This window comes from Clupea harengus, chromosome 19 (genome assembly GCF_900700415.2).
Source record: "Clupea harengus chromosome 19, Ch_v2.0.2, whole genome shotgun sequence".
NCBI classification, from domain to species: domain Eukaryota; kingdom Metazoa; phylum Chordata; class Actinopteri; order Clupeiformes; family Clupeidae; genus Clupea; species Clupea harengus.
In genome coordinates, this window is record NC_045170.1 from 16,874,354 (window position 1) to 16,895,393 (window position 21,040).

The 21,040-nt window shown below is 45.9% G+C and overlaps 1 protein-coding gene across 1 annotated transcript in view; it reads right to left on the minus strand.

The window, feature by feature from the left end:
• The window catches only part of gabbr2 (gamma-aminobutyric acid (GABA) B receptor, 2), a 185,382-nt gene that overhangs the window by 55,586 nt on the left and 108,756 nt on the right, over positions 1 to 21,040 (minus strand). The window contains exons 4-7 of the mRNA XM_012829526.3: positions 16,500 to 16,601; positions 11,680 to 11,745; positions 10,998 to 11,186; positions 8,473 to 8,709 (exon numbers count right to left, since the gene is read on the minus strand). Of these exons, the coding sequence (XP_012684980.1) occupies positions 8,473 to 8,709; positions 10,998 to 11,186; positions 11,680 to 11,745; positions 16,500 to 16,601 (594 nt within the window). The remainder of the gene's footprint in view (positions 1 to 8,472; positions 8,710 to 10,997; positions 11,187 to 11,679; positions 11,746 to 16,499; positions 16,602 to 21,040) is intronic.

The window sequence follows — 21,040 nt, forward strand, 5'->3', positions numbered from 1 at the left end:
CATGGATTAGTTTTGCAAGACAACATTTTTTAAATGTATGACACCTCTACATACATATTACAGTACCAAACAAATCTGAAATGCTGAAATGTGTTATATGACAGTTATATACTACAGTTTCTGTGGTGTAGTACAGTGCAAAAAAAGTGTGCAGATTTTCATTTCCAGAACAGTAAGTGAAACAACACAAGATACTACCACTAGTAGTCTACTGTAGCCCTAATGCAGATCCATGGGGCCCTCTGTATTTGGAATCAAACTTCACATCTACTGGGACATTCTCCCTTGTTTTGAATCTTTAGATAAAAACCTTTTGCATATCTTATCCACCTGTACAAACTCCCACTCCCCACATATGTCAAGCCAAACAGCTGTCATGACACCAAGAGAAAAAACCTTTGGATCTGTTGGTTTGCCTGTCACAATACTGTAGATACCACTATTGAGTATGGTCAATTTACTGCAGTTGCATTCTTGGGTCACTTTCACTTCAACAACAACTACATCTATATTTTTCCTTCATACATGCATATTTCAATGCAAATTACCACTTTTGTACATGGTAAAAGGTAAAAATGGTAAAATTTTTGATAAAAAAATGTCCACTAAAATATATACACATTTTCAGAAAAAATCTGAATAATCTGTCTTGTGTATGGTTTCATAATTCTGTCAGAAATTCAGCGTATTTTCATCTGCAGTGATCTAAATTTTGTCAGGTTTTGAAAAAAGGAAGGATATCTGTTTTGAACAGAGTATCTAAATCTAAAAATGAGAGAGGTATAATAACTGCACAGTTTTTTGCTCAGTTCCTAGACTGAGAGAGGTATTCATGAATTTCTGAATAAATAGTGATTGAATGCATTTTGTATCAAAGCAATGCACAAGTATCCACAGTTTAGTTCACACAGTCCCCTGATGTGCTCAATGTGTGAAGTGTTTTGAAAAAACCCCGCAATGACACGAGTCTGGTCCTGTTTGAACGTGGTAAATGAAATCAGTAACAGCATAGTGGCAAAAAGACAGAAAGTGCGTGACACATGAGAAAAAAAAAACCAATCAATCAAAAAATCATTCAATTAATACACGATTTAACATGGCAATAGTTTTCTCATTAAATCACTAGCAGGGAAAATGAAATCAGTAACAGCAAAGTGGAGCCGTAAGAGTGACTGGGATTGATGCGCCTTCACAGAGCTGTATCCTCGCACACGCCACGCTCGACTCCCTCTGACTTTCAACCGCTTCAGGCTTAAAGGGAGAGCGGCCGCCATGGCCCGCTGCCATTTATTAAATTAGCGGCCGGCTGAATTGATCGATTTCCGTTAGGTAAACATAATTAATAGTGCCGCCATTGATTTGCTAAATATATAAAAAAAAAAAAACGACCAGAGGGTGCCCGGGGGAGGTGAAGGGGGAGGGGGAGAGAGAGAGAGAGAGAGAGAGAGAGGGAGAGAGAGAGAAAGAGAGAGAACGTGTTTGTGGTTGAGATGGAGGGGTCTTTGTATAGCACAGTCACACAGGATGACTTAGGATAAGCTTATCTAGATCAATAGCCGCTCAGGTCAACTTAAGTGCAAACACAAGTTAATGTTACTGGTAAATACCGACCAGGTTGCATTAGACAGGGAAAAAGATTTATGGCATGTGCCATTAACACCGAAGTTTTCTCTGTTCTTGGCAAGGATCAGTGGGGTATAGCCATAATCCAGAGCATCCAGAGTGATGATGTCACAGGTCTTAGAGGATTAGGGGGTTTCTCTTGTGATGTCTAGATGTGCAAATATGGCACAAATCATTCATGAAGAGGGCCTTGGAGCGTCTGCTAAGAAGTGAATTACACAGTCACGAATTCTGCAACAAATTGTACAAGAGTGCAGTAAGCGAACAGAATGGCCGCATGCAGGCAGTAGTTCATGAAAACTGGCTGATCAATTTCAATTGATTTCCTTTGTGTGAACTGTTGCTTTCATAATCACTTTATACATTCCGCCATTGAATGATTTTGCTGTAATCTACAACACAGCTACTGATGCGTGTGCTAAATCTACTATCAATGATAGTCTTAATGGAAACATGGGGATGCAGAAATTAAATGTATTCCCTTGTTCGTCTGTTTAACTCTGCTCTCGTCATGCAGTCTGTCTGCCATCCCCAGATTTCTGTTAGAGGGCATTTGGATGAGGCTTTGGAACAGCTGCTTTAACAACAACAACAACAACAGGTGCAAACCCAGATAGATGGAAAACAAAGTCACAAAACCGGATCTGGAGAGGCACATTAGTATAAAGGATCACGCAAACTGGCTGAGCTTCTGATTCTTCTCCCTTAGGACAACTGAATGCTGGGAGATTTTCTTCTAGGTTTGGCCGCTTCCCTGCATACCGCACAACAAGAGTGTGTGTGTGTGTGTGTGAGAGAGAGAGAGAGATGTGACATGGGGGAGCTGTGCTCTGGCATCATCTCTCTCAGCCCAGTCACATCCAGTGGCTCCAGAGCTAAGGCCTTGAACACGAGACCCAGATACTGATCCTAGAGCAGAATCTACAGCCTGAGAGCTTTGAGCTTTGAGCTCTGAGTCTAAGTGTACTCGTCCAGTGTTGGTGATGGTGGTCATGCTGGTGGGGAGGCTAGTCACGCACACACAGGTCGCCATGCCCAATAATGTGTACCGTGTGCTCTGCATTCTGCTTGTGCACACCTCTGCTTCTGTGCGATGCCTTCGTTCTAATACAAACTCATAAATAAGGCAGTCTTACTTCAGGGCATTGTGTGTATAATCATCTCCTGCTAGAAAGTCTTCTCCTTTAAATCTCACACTGCTTGCCTCAAGCCTCCCTTTTCTGTCTCCCAATGGGCTGCATAGTCATGGCAGAATCTAAATCCTCACATGCGCAACCCCCTTCAACCCTTTGGGAGAGTTTCGAGGCCACTGCAGAGATTCCCTCCCACCTCCTCCAGCCCTAGCGGCCTTCACCTCACCCAACCTCCCAATCTGCACCGCACCGCACTGCAGCCAAGGAATCAGCCCAGAGATCATATGCGTGGGCCGTAACAACACCCTCCTGCCCCTGTTGATAATGGCTTTGGCACTTTCTAGGTGTCTAAAGGTGAGGTGACAGCCCGAGAGAGAGCAAGAGACAGAGAGAGAGAGAGAGAGAGAGAGAGAAAGAGAGAGAAAGAGAGAGCCCCGGGGGGCAATGGCCTCTTTTTCTCCCTCCCACCCTGTTCCCGTGAAAGTATATTTCCCACGCGTGCAAAAATGGCAGGGTCAGCGTAGGTGAGGCTGCAGGGACTGACATACTGTGACAGCTGCTGCGAGACGTGAACCGACCTGTGGAGGCCCTCTCTCTCACACACACACAAACAAACACACAGGCACACACACATGCGTGCACACACACACACCTCTGTGCGGCCAGAGAGTGCTGTGCCTTGAGATGTGTCATTGTTTGTCCTTATGTGTGCTGCTGCTGCATACATTAACGTTTACATAGTCATTAGGCACATATGCTTTCCACCAAAAAGATTTATTACATAGTGGAGGCGTGAAACCACAGAAAACACACAAATGACTACAGATGTGGAGATTACTACAGCTACTGCTATTTGTCCTTAGTCAAACACACAGCCTTGGCTACACAACGACACTTTTTAAAAATCCTTTTCTGTGTGTTGTGCCTCTTAATAACAGACCCAGCTCATCTAGGTAAACGTTCAGTGGCAGGTTGTTTTTTGGACGTATGGTTTCCCTCTTCAAAGTGGTGTCCGTTTTAGAGCTTTTTTTTTCTTTGCTTCTGGAACCCTGATCCTGATCCTGTGGCATCCAGGGGGAAGCGTCCCCAGCCAGCTTAGATCTTGTTCCTTGATCTCCAGAACCACAGCCGTACAGGGAGCCTTCCTGTCGAGTGCCTTGTTTGCTATCTTCCTTGCCCACCCTGTATTCTCCTCCTTAGGCGTCCGGTTGGGAGGGGATCAAGATACTGCATGTGCTGCGCATGGATGCAGGCCCCCTCTGCAACACCGCTTGCATGTTTCTTCTCCCCCCCAGGGACACCTTGTACAGCAGCTCACTGTAGTCATTGGATGTTCCACTAGGCTTCAATCAGCATTACACATATCTGCTGCAGAACTGCTGCCAAGCCCGACCCAATGGAGTAGAGGGAGCAAAGGATGACTGACAGATCTCTTTTGCTCGTACAATCCCAGACTGCACTGCACCAGCCTGCCCTCACAGTCTTCTAACAGAAACCCATGGGGTGGGTGGAGGGGGGTAGGGGGTGTTGTATGATGATGTCAGAGCAGTCAAGACGATACACTGACCAAGAGAAGCCGAGAAAAAAAAAAAGCGGGGAGGAAGGAAGTGGGTAGGGTGTGGTGTGGTGTGGTGGGGTGGGGTGGGGTGGGGTGTAGTGGGGTGGGGTGGGGTGGTGTGGTGTGGTGGGGTGGGGTGGGGTGGGGTGGGGTGTAGTGGGGTGGGGTGGGGTGGTATGTGGTGGGTGAAGCTCAGGCGCTCTTCTCCATGTTTCCTCTGGAGAGGAGGAGGAGGAAACACACCGCAGGAAGGTGTGTGTTTGATCATCGTCACTAGCTTCCATGTGTGTGTGTTGGCGGGAGTGTCAGTATATGTGCACTTGTGTGATGGTGTGTGTGGTGTGTGTGTGTGTGTGTGTGTGTGTGTGTGTGTGTGTGTGTGTGTGTCTGTGACTATGCTATGAGTACAAATAGGTATGCGTGTCTGATAAATTGCTGTGGAACACTAGAGGACCGGAAACAGTTCATCCGCTGAATGTGTTGTTTTGGTCTTTCCGCTGATAGATCACATGAAGGCAAGCGCTTTCATTAATCAGCATTAAATCAAACCAAGCGCTCCAGAGGCAAAGTGTTTATCATGTTTGCTCTGTACAGGAAAAAAATGGCATCATTACCCAACCAAACATTACTCACAGGGACACTAATTGCACTGGACCTAGAAAACAGCATCACGAGAAAGGAGGAGGAGAAAAAAGAAAAGCAAAGACGACGTTCATCCATGGTTCTTGTCTCTTCATCTATTTTTCATGGAGCTCTTCAGCCTGCCTTTTGCCAGACGTGGAGTTGTTTTTGATCTTGTGGGCCTTTTCTTCCACTCTGTGTGGCATAGTGGGATGTTATTGTGGTGTACTCCAGGGTCTGGTCTTTAGGGGGATCAGGGGGTGCTAGGAGCAGGAACTGCCCTTCAACTGACCCTGTCTTGTGTGTGTGAGGGATGGGGTGGGGCTGGGGCTGGGGGCATACATTCGACTGCAGCCAAGAGTAAGGGGATAAGGAGCACTCTGTGCCAGAAGGTGACCCCCCCCCCCCCCATTCCATACACACACACAGACACACACACACAACATACACAAGTACCATTCACTGTGTGAAAAGTAGTGGAAAACCTGCTGCTTGCCGGAGGTATTTGGATGCTTGCAGAACTTTCTTCTGCGTGCCTGCAAACACCCGCAAATGTCCGAATACAGCTGTTGGACGGAGGTTTTCAGGAATCCATCTGACCACAGCCGTTAGTTGTTGGCTAGGCCTTTCAAATGCTCATAACAATCAATGGTCTGGGTGGGGCTGGGTACTGAAGCCTCCCCTCTTCCCTCTTCCCTCTTCCCCTCGCCTGCACCCCTCCCCCTCTCCCTCTCCCTCCCCCATTAGTAGTTCAGGGAAGTATAAATATTGGGGTAAATATTTCATATTTGCTACAAATCTACTTCTATTCTTGCATCTAATACTTCATTATTTTGAATCAATACAATTGCCTGAATCTGTCATGAAGTGCATAGTGTTGAAATCAAGGGAATAATGAATAAATAATGAATAAAAGTGTGTGAAGCCTATCTGACAGACCCAGCTAAGAAACAGTAGCAGACATATGGGTGTTCTATGGCTTTTTTGTAATAAAGGAGAAACATTAATTAATATTATATAAAATTGTATCTTGTAAAGAGAACCAAACGTATATAAAACGTATCTAAAAAAAATGTAAATGGGAAAAATTAGTAGACTTTGCTTACCACAGATACTCTCTCCTTAGTATTACGGAACAGCATAGTTTGGCCGAGATTGCGAAGCTCAGCTTTTTGTCTTTGTTAAGCGTTTGCAATATTAAATGTTAACACTTTGGCTGAGCAGTCAGGAGAGAAAAATAAAGGGTCAGTCACCACACTGACATTTTAAATTGGCATTCTAACAAGGCCGTCACAATGACTGTCTGCACTCCGGTGCGCTGGCTCTTACCAAGTTTGTGCATGATGTGCTGTGGTTTGTGCATATGATATGGTTGTGGGTAGAACCATGTGAGTTCATTTGCTTTGTAGTTTCAATAATGGTTGTATCGTTTCAATACACCTTCCTGATTAAACTGCGTTGAGACATTAATGATTGCAATGATGTGGTGGCCTGCAGCACATTTTGTGAGCTGAGGGATGATAAACGAACCTGATAAAGTAGGCTGACGGATAGGTACTGTGTTTCATGCAACGGTTTCATTATTGCTTCATGTGAATGCCAAAGCACTGTCAATCATTTTCTGTCCCATTGGTCTACATCGTACTGGTATAGTCCCTTTTCCCCTTTAGACACACACACACACACACACACACACACACACACACACACACACACACACACACACACACACACACACGCACACACAAACATATTTTTTTCAATTCGTCTCTACTTCTCTTCTCCCGCCTAGCCTCATCCCCATCCAGCTCCACCTATTCATCAATGCAAGTAGCTAACTCAGTTTACACACTGCTACTAACACACATACACACACAATAAAGCCCTACCCCTCTCTTCCCTTTAACCTATTACTGCCTCCTATCACGATCCACCCCCAACCCCTACCACACACACACACACCCCATACACACACCGTCATCATTCAGCCATCGCACCGAGCAGCCTCCTGCATTCCGATGCCTCCACGCACACCAAATCAACCTGCCAACCATGAGTCTATTCACCCGTCTTCATCCACAGTCCCCCCCTGACACCTTGCCTCATGGGCTCTGGCATGTTTGTCATATTTAGGTATGGATTTATTTATGTATTCATTTATTTATTTATACGTTTATACTGTTTATACGTTTATACTGTTATTTCCAGCCCCCCACCCTGCATCCCTGGCCAACCCTCCCACTTCCAGTGGCTGCTGCTGTTTCCACGGCGGCGATGCTGGGCTTTGCGCAGGCTGGCATCTACTCCTCGCTGGGTTTCAAGGCCACTCGTGTTGACAGTGCGTGGGCTCTGAGCTCGCCACAATCAAGAGATGGCCTTTTGTGCTACGATGGCCCAGCGGTAATGTCATGTGACGGCTAGGCTTCTTTCAACATTGCACGTGTGGGGGGGGGCTGGATCGCTATCTCTCAGTGACATGGATGGTGTGTGTGTGTGTGGGTGGATTGGTTGGGGTGGTGGGGGGGGGCACACTGCTACCAGACCGCCAGTTCCTTCCACCTGTGTGTATTCACAATACACGGAGGATGTGAAAAATGTATGGCACCTCTCCGTGGAGTCGACACACCGCCGCGAGCCGAGTGTGAGCGAGTGAACGTCCGAACAAGCGAGCCGGGGGTTAATGCACAGCGAAAACTAAACATGTTCTCCCAGACATAATCACTGCACTCGGCGTGTCACGTTCATAGAAATTAATTCATTTTAGATGTTGCCTTTGGGGAGACGAAGTGACAAACAACAATGGGAGCTCTCAGGCGTGTGTCCCGCCGGGGCACGACAGACATGTCGCACAGCGTAGCATAGCATAGCACAAGCGTGCCGATGCCTCGGGTGGATTCCCCTTCACTCTCCTCCCCTGACTTCCTGACTTCCCTTTGTCTCCCTCACTTTGTTTGTATGTCACATATACATTACATGAGTGCTTTCATGGAGAAAAAAATGTGTGGAACAAGCTCTGCATCCCAGCATGAAGAAATGCATGCTGGGATGCAGGGCTTGTTTTGTAGGCAGATGCCCTCAGTTCGAATTGAGGGTTTTGTGGGGGGTCCTATCATTGTATATGCCACATCTATTACCCGACTTCTCACTTGCTGGCAGAGATGCTTGGTGACATGTAGAGCATGTCAAATTGAGGTTTCGTGGGGCTATTCCTATGAATGGGAAAACAACCCTACAAAATGGCAGCATGGATTCCCCCAAAAGGGAAGAGTAAAGAGAAAGTCTGGAACTGCTTTGCATAAATTCATTCAGCAGAAGTTGTTATACATAGCGACTACCAGATAGTCCTGATATATATTTTCATCAGTATGGGTGCTAGCTGGGTATCAGACCTAGGAATGACCTTGGCATTGCTAACCCCTTGCTAACCTATGTCGACCAACAGGACCACTTGTGTGCTTGGGTTTTTCAAAGTGGAACGGACTTCAAGCCCTCCACCACCCAATTCCCTCACATGGGGGTTCTGCTGGCCCCACTCACCGTCACGCCGAAGAAGTTGGTCTCGTTCATGACGTCGAGCACGAGGCGGCCCACCTCGCGGTCGTCCACGGTGAAGTTGTGCTCGTGCCGCTCCTTGTGCCGCAGGAGCTCCATGACGCGCGTCAGCGTCTTGGCGATCACCCAGATGCCGTCGTAGGCGAAGCCGTGGAACTTGCTGGGCTCCACGCCCTTCTGCTCACGCTCCTTTGTGTACTCTCGCTCGTACTCCTGTGGCGTCTGGGAGACACACACACACACATGCATGCATGAACATACACACACACACACACACCCATTCAAACGCACAATCACATACACTACTGTCCTCCCAGCCAACCAGCACAACCATAATCTACCTATTAGTCTCACGTTTCACATGCAGATCACATGCACACTACATGCCCAATATTTGCATTCAGAGTGACTATGGAGCAGCCCATATAAGGACGACCTAATGAAATCTATATCTCCTTGCACGAGTGCTAACAGTAATAAATAAAACATGACACCTCCCTGTGAGTCGAAAATCCGATTTTTGTTATTTCTCTCCCATCTGAAGCTCAGAGGCCATAAAAATTCCATTAAAACTAAACTCTTCATTACAGCAAAATTACTGCAATTTCATGTAATGACTCAACTGCATGTGCTCCCTACAAGCTGTTTCCAAACTGAAAGGTTCTGCTCAGTGCTGCTTTAATGGGAACTAAAGAGATGAGCTGGGACAGGAGGAGGCTATCAAGGACAGTTCCTAAAATGATAAGACATCTGCATCAAGTCCATGTATAGAAAACACATACAGTGCCCTCCGCAATTATTGGCACCCCTAGTGAATATGAGCAAAACAGGCTATAAAAAAATATGTCTTTGCTGTTTATCCTCTTGGTCTTTCACTCAAAATATTCACAAAAATCTTACCTTTTCATTGAAGTAAAATTATTGAAAGAAAAAAAAACTGTTGACATTAAATAAATATTTTCCCCCAAAACATGTGTGCCACAATTATTGGCACCCCTAGAAAAATCTTATAATTAAAATCTAACTGAAGTATATTTCTAGTCATGTTTTACATTTTTAAGTTCACCTGTTTGATAAGGAACTCTTAAGAGGTCAACCATGACTTCCTGTTCCACTGGTGTACAAATATGAGGTGACACAGGCCAAATTCCATTAGTCATTCATCACTATGGGAAAGACCCAAGAACACAGTGACGATGTGCGATAGAAAGTTGTGGAGCTGCACAAATCAAGAAATGGACCCAAGAAAATCTCTAAAGAGTTGAAAATACCCATTTCCACTATCAGGGAAATAATTAAGAAGTTTAAAGCGACAGGAGATGTTAAGAATCAGCCTGGAAGCGGACGTGTGTGTACATTGACCCCACGCACCGTGAGGAGGATGGTTCGACTGGAAAAAGAATCTCCAAGGATCACAGCTGGAGAATTGTAGAGGTGAGTTGAGTCTTGGGGTCAGAAAGTCTCCAAAACTACCATCAGACGCCACCTACATCACCACAAGTTGTTTTGGAGGGTTGCCAGAAAAAAGCCTCTGCTGTCAATCAACTACAAACTAAAGCGCCTACAGTTTGCCAAATGTAAGTCAGACTTTCAATGGGGCCGAGTTATATGGTCAGATGAGACCAAAATAAAGCTTTTTGGCAACAAACATCAAAGGTGGTTTTGGCGTAGACAGAAACATAGCCATACAGAAAAGACCCCCATACCCAATGTGAAGTATGGTGGCGGATCTTTAATGTTGTGGGGCTGTTTTTCTTCCAAAGGCCCTGGACATCTTGTTAGGATACATGGTATCATGGACTCCATCAAATACCAGCAGATATTATATGAAAACCTAACAGCCCCCTCCAGTAAGCTTAAAATGGGCTGTGGTTAGACCTTCCAGCAGGTCAATGATCCAAAGCACACCTCAAAATCAACACAAAAATGGTTCACCGACCGCAGAATAAAGGTTTTGCCATGGCCATCACAGTCCCCCGACTTAAACCCCATAGAAAATCTGTGGGATGAGCTGAAGCCGAGTCTACAAACGTTGACCTCAGAATCTGAAGGATCTGGAGAGATACTGCATGTAGGAATGGTCTCAGATCCTGTGCCATGTGTTCACCAACCTCATCACGCATTATAGGAGAAGACTCAGAGCTGTTATGTTGGCAAAGGGAGGCTGCACAATACATTAAATTAAGGGGTGCCAATAATTGTGGCACACATGTTTTGGGGGAAAATATTTATTTAATGTCAACAGTTTTTTTTTCTTTCAATAGTTTTACTTCAATGAAAAGGTAGGATTTTTGTGAATATTTTGAGTGAAAGACCAAGAGGATAAACAGCAAAGACATATTTTTTTATAGCCTGTTTTGCTCATATTCACTAGGGGTGCCAATAATTGCGGAGGGCACTGTATCTATCTGCAAATGACATATATGGTTTTTACACCATTATATGATTTATATCCTTGACTTGGTATTACCCGTTCCAGCTTTAACCAGCTCTAGCTGAGGGGCACCTACCCGTCCCGATATGCCCTTGATCCGCCTGGCACTGAGCGGCTCGAAATCCACGCTGATGTAGCCTTCCATGGCCGTCAGCAGCTTCTTGGTAGTGCAGTTGGTGGAGTTGGCCTGTTCCCACCAGTTCCCCTGGTACCAGCCCGGGATGATCCACTGGTACTTACTACCATACATGTTCAGGTTGTAGGCCTGAGGGGTTATAGATAGGATAGACAGAGGTTATAGCACACACACACACACACACACACACACACACACACAGATGGAGAAAACACACAAGAAACACACACACACAGAAACACACACAGACACACACAGACACACACAGACACACACACAAACACACACACACACACACACACACACACACCCACTTGGTTGCATTATGGCCTCTAAGCCATCTAAGCCAGCGTGAACTCTGTCAATCGTCTCAATGGAATTACCACTTTCTATGGTTACCCTTGAAACTGTCTTTTAGACACACAGAGGTGACAGAACATGCAGTCATGCTTACTTCTTCGTGTTGGTATTAGTTTGGCATTGTTTTTAGGCAATGCATCCACCTAACCAGCTAACTACTGTTGTGTTGGCATTACCAGTGTCTAAGATTGTAGTGTCCAGCTGCCCCCAGTCTTAATGATTGAAAATAGAAGGTAGCATAATTCCAGTAGAGTATACTCACACAGCAGAAGACCTTGGAGGCATGGTTCTCATCAAACTGCCCAATTATGATCCTCACGTCATTGTCCTACGGAGAGGGATGCAAAACATGCACATGAAATCAGGACAATGAAGTTATCACTGATGATTTAGTACATTTTCCACCAATCCGCATTTTACATTTTGCTTAAAATAATTCTTGTTGGCCACACATTAACTGTACTGATGTCAGCGCTTTGAATGGCAAATGGCAAAAACTGTACAGGCTGATTTTAGGGTTAAAGATACACTGCGAGGAGGGAGACGGCTGTGCATGCAGTAAAGTCTCTCTGCATGGTTGGCTTGGCTGATCTGGGAGCAGTGATGTCTCGGCCTCCATCACAGGCCCCTCCATCTATAATAACAGAGACATTCATGTCAGGCCTGAGAACTGTTTCATATCAAAAGGACCCACACATGCCATTCATGCCGAAGAGAAAGCACAGGCGTGTGATAGAGTCTGTAAATTATTCACACTCTCTCTATCATGCTCTTTCTTTCACTCTCTCTCTCTCCTTCTCTCTCTGTGCATCTCTTCTCTCCTTCTTTCTCTCTACATGGCTCTTTCTTTCTGCGTTCTGCATTGCAGTAGATCAATCTATCAATTGGAGACCTTTTCCCCCCATTGCACAGCACCCTGGAGTTTTAACAGGTACCTCGATGCACTGGCTGACGTAAGACACGAGTGTGCTTTTACATCAGCCACAACTCAAGAGTTGCTCGCTTCAAGTACCGCATTGCGAAGCAACACAAGGCAACCAGAGAGACCAGAATGAGTTGCGCGAGAGGGAGCTTTCCGTGTTAAGCATGGCATCTCAGATTGCCTCGCTCTTGGGAAATAGCACCTCTTCATCAACTGACATCGGCTGACAATACACATCCGTCAGGCAGGTAGCAGCATGTACATCCTTGATTGGCCACGACACATGGAGTCCAAACAGTGCTTAGAAAGCACTTTAACAAGCCCCAGCTTCTTTGTCATATTATGTTTCTAGGATAATCTGTCAAGCTTGATTATATGTGCCATCAAAATACATGGTGCAATCACAATCAGATAAGATGAAGAGCAAACAAACTAACAGAACAAAACAACATGAAACGAAACAAAACACAGATCAAATCAAGCTTTAACCCGTACGAAGCAACCAGGTGCCAGCCACAACCATTACAAAAAACAAAACCAAATTCAAACAAATGTCTCGTAGTCTGTATGGAAGGTAATGGCAACCAGGTGTTCGCTATAATGGTGACGACCATATCCCTGGGTTCATTACAACAACACAAAATAAAACCAACAACAACAAAAAAAACACACTTGAAATGTTTAAACTGTATAGGACACCCTGATAAGCAGGTGCCTGCTATACCGCTGACAGCCATGTCCCCGGGTTCATTAGCAGTAATCACTGATGAGTTCCCTCCTGCAGGTGACCCCACATCTGCTGTAATGCTGAGCAGAAGGATCCTAACAGACCCTGACATGAGATGTGTCTGTTGCGTCTCTCCCTCCTTATGTTCAGCACACACTCGCGCTCACATCCTTCTCCATACAGTGTATGTTGCCCTATAGATTTATGAGAATCAGTGTTCTAGGAACACGCCAGGGGGCTCTCTGCACCAAACACAACTTGAATGGAGCCTTTTAAATGCATGTGTTGGAGTGTGTTTGTGTGTGTGTGTGTGTGTGTTCGTTTACATGCTGTGTGGTCCACATTCGTTCTCCGCTTCCTCTGAAACTTTTGTCACACCGGAGAGAGTGAGAAAAGGGAAGCAGGGCCTTGCACACCTCACAATACGACACTAGAGGGGTGCTGGCACTGGCGGAGCCAGAGAGCATGCTGGGAAGCTTTGTGAGGCGCTTGTGTGGAGCGCTCTGAGCCCAAGCCCTCTGACAGGGTCTACTGCTCCCTCTCCTCTTTCTGTACCGGTCCTCTTTCTATATCGGCAGGCCTGTCACCGCCCTCACAAAGCACAGGGGAGAGAGAGAAAGTGGGGAAAAGAGAGAGGGATGAAGAGAGAGGGGGAAGGAGGGAGAGAGAGAAAAAAGAGGGGAGGAGTGAAGGAGAGGGGGGCAGAGAGAGAGAAAAGGGGAAATAGAGGGATGGACAGAGGGTGGCACAAAAAAAGAGTGCACAGGAAAAATGAGAGAAAGACCCCAAAACGTAGTTCACCCCCGGCTGTGTGTGAAAAAGCCCTTCGCATTAACATGGGCCTTCCATTTAATGGGGGAATGGAACGAACAGGCCCCCCTTCCGTCCAAATATCCCTGTCAACAAAAAAGCACTAAAACACTAGCAAACTGCCTTGTAAATGGTGGCTAAACCGAAGCCTAAAAATAACGACGGTGTCCAACTTCTTTTCTGTCTGAGCTGTTTGGCGAACAGCTTTTATCATCTTGATTTATCTAGGGTGACGGCGGCACAGCCGTCTACAGTATATAAAAAAAAAAAAAACTTGACGACACGGGCAGGGGTAATGAGAAGGGCCTGATTACGAGCCTTTGACAGTGCCTGTTTACGCTCATAAAAGGCTTGTTATAAGCATGAAGACATCATTTATAGGCTGTCTGCCACCGCCTCTCCGCTTCGCCACGATGCCAATCTAAACTAGACCAGAGCAGGCAGGGCAGGGCAGGGCAGGCGTGCCAGGACAGGCCATCACTCATTCAGACATCTCTGTGCCACTCTGCCGCGGCCCTCTACTCTCACTGTATATAGTACACAGTAAGTACTAATAAGTAAGCATATAATGTCCTGTGCAATAAGTATATGATAGTGTCCTCCATTATAGTGTACTACACCAATAAGTAATGTTTTTTCACATATGATTACATTACTAACCTTACACCTACACCCAAATACATTAAGATCTTAAAAAAGTACACTGAGCATATTATCAATTAGGTAGTGTAGATAATGAAGTAAAAATTAAGCATAGACTAGCAGGACACTTTCCTGGTGAGCCATTCTTAGGAGAAGGGTATGTTTATGAAACCGCAACGCATCTGCAAGGCCTCGTAAGATGGTATTTGTCTGTTGTACCACAGAGTCCTTTATTGTGGAGAGAGGGAAGCAGGGTTAGTGTGGCGTGCACTAAGCGGGTGCAACGCTGAGCCTGCAATGGGGGAAAACACATTCCATCTCGGGGATCTGCGGCAGGGCTGCTAGTCTGGGAATTGGGCTACCAGAGGTGCTATGTCAATTCCACAATAGCGGTGGAGCTTGACAGAGAAAAAAAGGAAGACGAGGGGGGGAGAAAAAAAAAGAAAAGAAAAAACACTGAAGAATGATGGGTGACAGGGCGGATACAGACAGAGGAGGGGTGGAAAAGAAAGAGGCCACGGTTTTGTCTGCTGCTCTGGAGAGAATAGCTGCAACTGTGGCATTTTCCTCTACCACCCGGTAATTAACTAATTAACTGCTATTTTGTCTGATGTTTTTACGCTCTGTTTTTCTCCCTCTCTCGTTCACTACGAGACTGTCCTAGATTTGTAGCAGGGATGAAAGACTAATGTGCCTACCCTCCCTCAAAAGGCAAAAAAGAAGAAGACACTAATTCCCATCCCCAGGTAGACAGTGCATCACTTCTAATCCTTAAAGGCTTGACAGAGGGAAGGAGAGAGGGAGAAAGGGAGAGAGAGGGAGATAATGTGTGTGTGTGTGTGTGTTTGTGTGTGTGTAAGTGTGTGAGTGATTCAGCACCAGGGACAGTGCTTTTAGCTCTTTTCCAGATGTTATTTGTGGGCTGGCAGTAAAACACATTTTTTTTCCCCTTCTTAACCTCCTCATCACTCACTATTCCTAACCCCCCTCCCTTTGACAGATTGTCACAGCAAGAGTTTTAAAAACGCCACGCTTCTCTTATCACAAGGCAAACGGGGTGGGGAAGGAGACTGGGGGGGGGGAAGGTACGTTGGGTTGGGGAGTTGTATGGATGGTGCGGGGGTTGGAGGTGGGGGTTGGGGGGTAGTAGGGGTTTAAGACGGCTGAACGCTCTCTGGCAGGCGGCCTTGGATACGGCTACGGATACGGATTCGGTCGGGGTTGGTTGTCAGATTCGGTTGGGGTTGTCAGGGCCTGTCACATGGCCTGCAGCTCAGGAGTGTCACGCCGCAGCTCATTAGGATGCTCTCGAGTCTGATCAGTGGAAAACGTGTCAGCTTAGCTCCGCGTTTTAAGTGAAATGTAACATGAACGCTGCTTCCTGAATGTTCCTTCCTGTGTGTGCTTGCATGCTGGGGGGTTTGTGGGCTGTCTGTAGGTGAATACCTTTCTGTGTGTGTGTGTGCGTGAGTGTGTGTGTGTGTGTGTGTGTGAGTGAGTGAGTGAGTGAGTGAGTGAGTGAGTGAGTGTGTGTGTGTGTGTGTGTGTGTGTGTGTGTGTGTGTGTGTGTGTGTGTGTATGTGTGTGTGTGTGTGTGTGTCTGTATGGGGGGTGGGATGTGTGAATACTACTGTGAATACGACTGTGGATATTATTTCAAACTACTGTGTTGAGTTGTGTAAGTAATTGTAATCACACAAGCATATGAGATAAAAAAAAACACTTTATTCCCTTTGCCTCCAAGTGAGGCAAACAGAGTCTGACACTCAGAGTGTGTGTGTGATGGTGACGGTGTGTGTGTGTGTGTGTGTGGGTGTAAAGCTATTCCTTCCCTATGGGTCATCAATAATCTCCCATCACAAGCGCCAGACTGTGGGAGTGTGTTTTATATTCATGATCTTAGAGACATGGAGTCTGATGCCGCTGAGGGAGATTTGTAGGGTGCAGTGTGGATTGACTTCGAAAACAAGTTGAAATTTACCTTCAGCTTCTTGACGTTGACACAGGGATCGTTGGAGAAGCTCTCAGTGTCGGCGATCTGGATGTCGGCCTTCTCAAGCTCGTTAGTCAAGTCGTTACGAACCTGAGGGTAAAAGGGAGAGGAAGCTGTTAGAAAGGTGTAAGAAATCATGATTCCATGGAGGGGTGAAGGTGAAGAGAGACAGTGACAGAGAGAGAGAGAGAGAGAGAGAGATACCAAAGCTGAGAAAGTCATATGGAGAAAGATCCTTAAAAGAGAAAACAGCTGAAGATGGAAGGATACAGAAAGATAAAGACAAGGAAAAAGCATACCCAAGCAAGGAGGCAAATGGAGTGCCAGACAGACAGACAGAGTGAGAGAGGAGAGAGAGGAGAGAGAGGAGAGAGAGAGAGAGAGAGAGAAGACAGCGACAGGGAGACTGATACATGGCGTGCCACCACCCTGGAAAACAAAGGCCTAATTGCAGCTACTGTTCCAGCGCTCTGATTTATGTCCCAGTTCACCCGAGTCTCCAGTGGCTCCTTGCAAAGGCACCGGCGCACGCATCCCAAGCAGGCCATAGGCACCGGCCCTGTGGACCCTCTCCAGTGGACCTAACTACCCCACAGAGACTTGGACCGATCTGGGATTTTTTCGCCTCAATTAACTCCCACACACAAGTCCCAGCAGGAGCTGGTTCATAACTGACAATTACTGCATAAATTAGACCCCATAAAGGAAGAAAACCTCCTGGCTTGCTTTGAATTGCAGGCCCTCAGTCTTTCTTTTTATTCTTTATTTTTCTTCTTCTTGGGAAATACAAATGCGAGGCGCCTTTATTATGGAGTAAGTGCTCTCATTATTTCTATGTGGCAAACAGGGGAAGAAGGACTCAATATTTTTACGGTGTTGAAATAAACAGGAAATCTCTCAGGAATGGAAAGAAACTATGAGGATCAGAAAAAAACCTTTTCTCAAGAGGTATTGCTGTGGCAAGGTTTGCACCAAAAGGCACAGGCGCTCAATAACTCACACATGTACACACAACCTAACAACACACACACATACTCCCTCCTTTCTCGCTCTCTCTCTCTCACACACACACACACACACACACACACACACACACACACACACACACACACACACAAAACACTCTCTCTTTCTCTTAATTCAATTCAATTGTGTTTTATTGCCATGACAAATTATACGTTGCACTGCCAAAGCATTCACAGGAAACTATCTTTCTCTCTCTCTCTCTCTCACACACACACACACACACACACACACATAGACACACTCACACACACACAATTACAGAATTACAGACACACACACACACACAAAGCCATGTGGCTACCATATTTCACTGGATCACCCTCTGTGGTCCACTGGCTTGAACATAAGCTGGACTGAAGCCATAGTCTGCACAGCCCTGCAGTGAGATGCCTCCCTCAGCACTTCCCTCTGATGAGATGGAGAATGAAAAGTGGGGGTGCTGACTGGAGACGCTTGCTGCTAATTTGCCCCATCCCCTTGCCCCCTTTGCCCCCTCTGGCCTGTCACACACAGGACAAGGAGGGGTAAAAGAAGATGAGCCAGCAGAACAAATGGCCCAGCAGACAGCGGGGGCACTCTTGAGAATGGGCCAGGGCACTTAACCCACGCGTACATGTCAATCATAATGGTGTCGACATGGCAACATCACCCCGGCAGGTGAGCCTACCTCACGGGTCCTGCGCAGTGACAGCAGTAGCTAGGCTACCTCTCCGTACAAAGCAGATTTGATGCCTCTGTGAATCTTTAGTCTTTTTGAATTTCACCTTTGCTCAGATCTAATGGGAAACAGGAGGCAATGGTGCACAGCGCTTTGCAGCTCCAGATGAAGCTATTCGAAACCTCTGTGAAAACCATTACCTGGGTGAACTCGGGGCGTTCAGGCCGCAGACAGGCATCTCTAAATAGAGCCCTGAGGCTCATCATAACACTCACACAATAACCCCTCCTCCAGCAGAAAAAAAACCTTCACAGTGTTTTGATTACTAATGTGTTGAGTGCATCTGCAGCTTAATGCTGATCCCATAACCCTTGTCTGGGAGTGTGAGAGAGAGTGTGTGTATTAGTGTGCGAGTGTGCATGCTTCACGTATGACTGTGTGTGTGTGTGTGAGAGAGTTTTCAGTAGTATATGAGTGCATACATGCATTTTTGTGTCTGTATTTTTGTTAAAGTGTATTGTGTGTGATTGTTTATGTATAGAGCCGAGGTGTGAGATTCCACACCACTGTGTTCACCCAACACTAAAAAAGTAAAAGACCCCAGAGGATTATGGGATTTCAGCGCCGGCCCAAGGCGGCAGGAGCATGTGCATGATGTGATGAAATCGGTAAATGTGTGTCCTGTCTGTTGAACCCTGCCTGAACACTGCCAACAAATTGTCTCTTTCCGGATTGACTACAAAGTCCTTATACTCACTCATACATGCATAAATGGGCATGCACCTCCCTACCTGCAAGAATTAATTAACTCCCCAAACCTCCACCTGCACCCTCAGGTCTTCAAACAGCTCGCTCCTCCGCGTCCCCAAAACAAAGCTCCGCACCATGGGCGACCGGGCCTTTTGCTCGGCAGCGCCACGCTTATGGAACAGCCTCCCTGACCACCTAAGGGCAACGCAGACGCTGGACTCCTTTAAAGCTGCACTAAAAACATATTTATTCAGGAAGGCATTTCTGGCCTTGTGTTAAATCGTATGTTAAAATGTTAAAAAGTTTTCTATTATGCTTATGTTAATTCATTTTTATTTTATTGTATTATTATAGTTAGTTTTTAATATGTTGGCACTCTGAGATTCTTTTGAATGAAGGGTGCATTACAAATAAAATAAATTATTATTATTTATTATTTAACAGCCTCTGAGTCCCTTTAAGTGTGTGTTTGTGGGGTGGGGGTGGGGGTGGGGGGGTACTGCTGAGCCTTCACTGAGATGGTGGGGGGGTGAGATGGTGGGGGGTGGGTGGACTGCACTCTACTGTTTTTTTTCTTTTTTTCTACAAGCTCATTGTTCAGGCATTCAAGCCATTCATGCAGGGACTATGTTGACGATTCAGTAATCACATAAAAGCCCACAAACACTGGCTCTGAAACCTGCGCCCAGTCTCTGAGAAGACCAAATGTGTATTCTGTGCCAACACAGTTCATATGCAGTCGACTTGCACGACACAAACTTCCCTGTGCCTTTGTCTATTTCCATGGTGATAATGTTGCTATGTGGTATTTAAACACTTGCGTCGACCTGTATGCGGCCAGCAAATTACCTTTGGAAGTATATTACTAGTCTGGCACTTTGAGAGTCAAAGGCAGTATGTGTATGTGTGTGTGTATGTGTGTGTGTGTGTGTGTGTGTGTGTGTGTGTGTGTGTGTGTGTGTGTGTGTGTGAAAATACGTGGCAGAGGATAACGAATATATTCTTGAAGGACTCATAATCTGGCATATCTCTGTGTGTGCCAGGCTTTAAAGACCCACTTAATTCACATGCAGCTGTGGTGACAGAGACACACACCCCACTGCACAGTACAGCACAGCACAGCACAGCACAGCACTATTTAAACCCAACATTAAACACCACTGTCACCTTGCCTCTTTAAGCGCCTCACTTCCCTGCCTTTTTACACAGGGAAAAAAATTGCTTCATTACACACGCATACCATATTTGCACTATTTCTGGATACAGGGAAGATGGTATTTGATTCAAACCTACTTTTCACTGCATAAGACACACTGAAATGGCTTTCAGGTGTCCGCCTAAGGTGTAAAGAGACGCAAAAGAAGAAAACAAGCTTGAAGGAACAGATATAACAAAACAATGCGTGACGCACGAGGCGGGTGAGTCCCAGAGGACTCCCCAATGCGACATTCCTGCGATTTGATTTGGCACAAACACGTTTATAACACGTTTATAACACTCCTCCTCAGAATCACAAGAGCACTTCTCTTTGCCACCTCAACGCAACTCTGATTTCAGCGTAGAGGACTGAAAAAAAGAAAGCGAAGCATCCCACATTACGTCCCTCTGCAGTAGAGGACAAAAAACAAAGACGAAAAAAAAAGGTAGGATAAGAAGATCAGATGAAAACTGGATCAATAATACCTGCTTTGGCTCTTTGGCAACAGTAACCAGCCATGTTCCAGACAAGGCAGTGAAATGTGTTTTTCTTCCTGTTTCTCAAAGGCAGCAGACAGCTGGTACGTCTAAGTAACGCCGTCCTAGAAGGACAAACATTCAGCGTCTCCTTGACTTAATACCATGTGGATTTGTAGAAGAAGAGGGATTTCACCTAAAGTCCTGTTTGCGTGTGTGTGTGTGTGTGTGTGTGTGCATAAGAGAGAGAGAGAGAGAGAGAGAGAGAGAGAGAGTGAGCGAGTGTGTGTGTGTGTTTGAGTGTGTGAATTCAGAGCCCTCTCTATCCCCACGGGAATCTCCTGAGTGTGTCCGTGACAACAGAAACAGCAGCATGACATACACAGGAAAAGCCCAGGTCATTAGGTACCAGCCTCCTCCG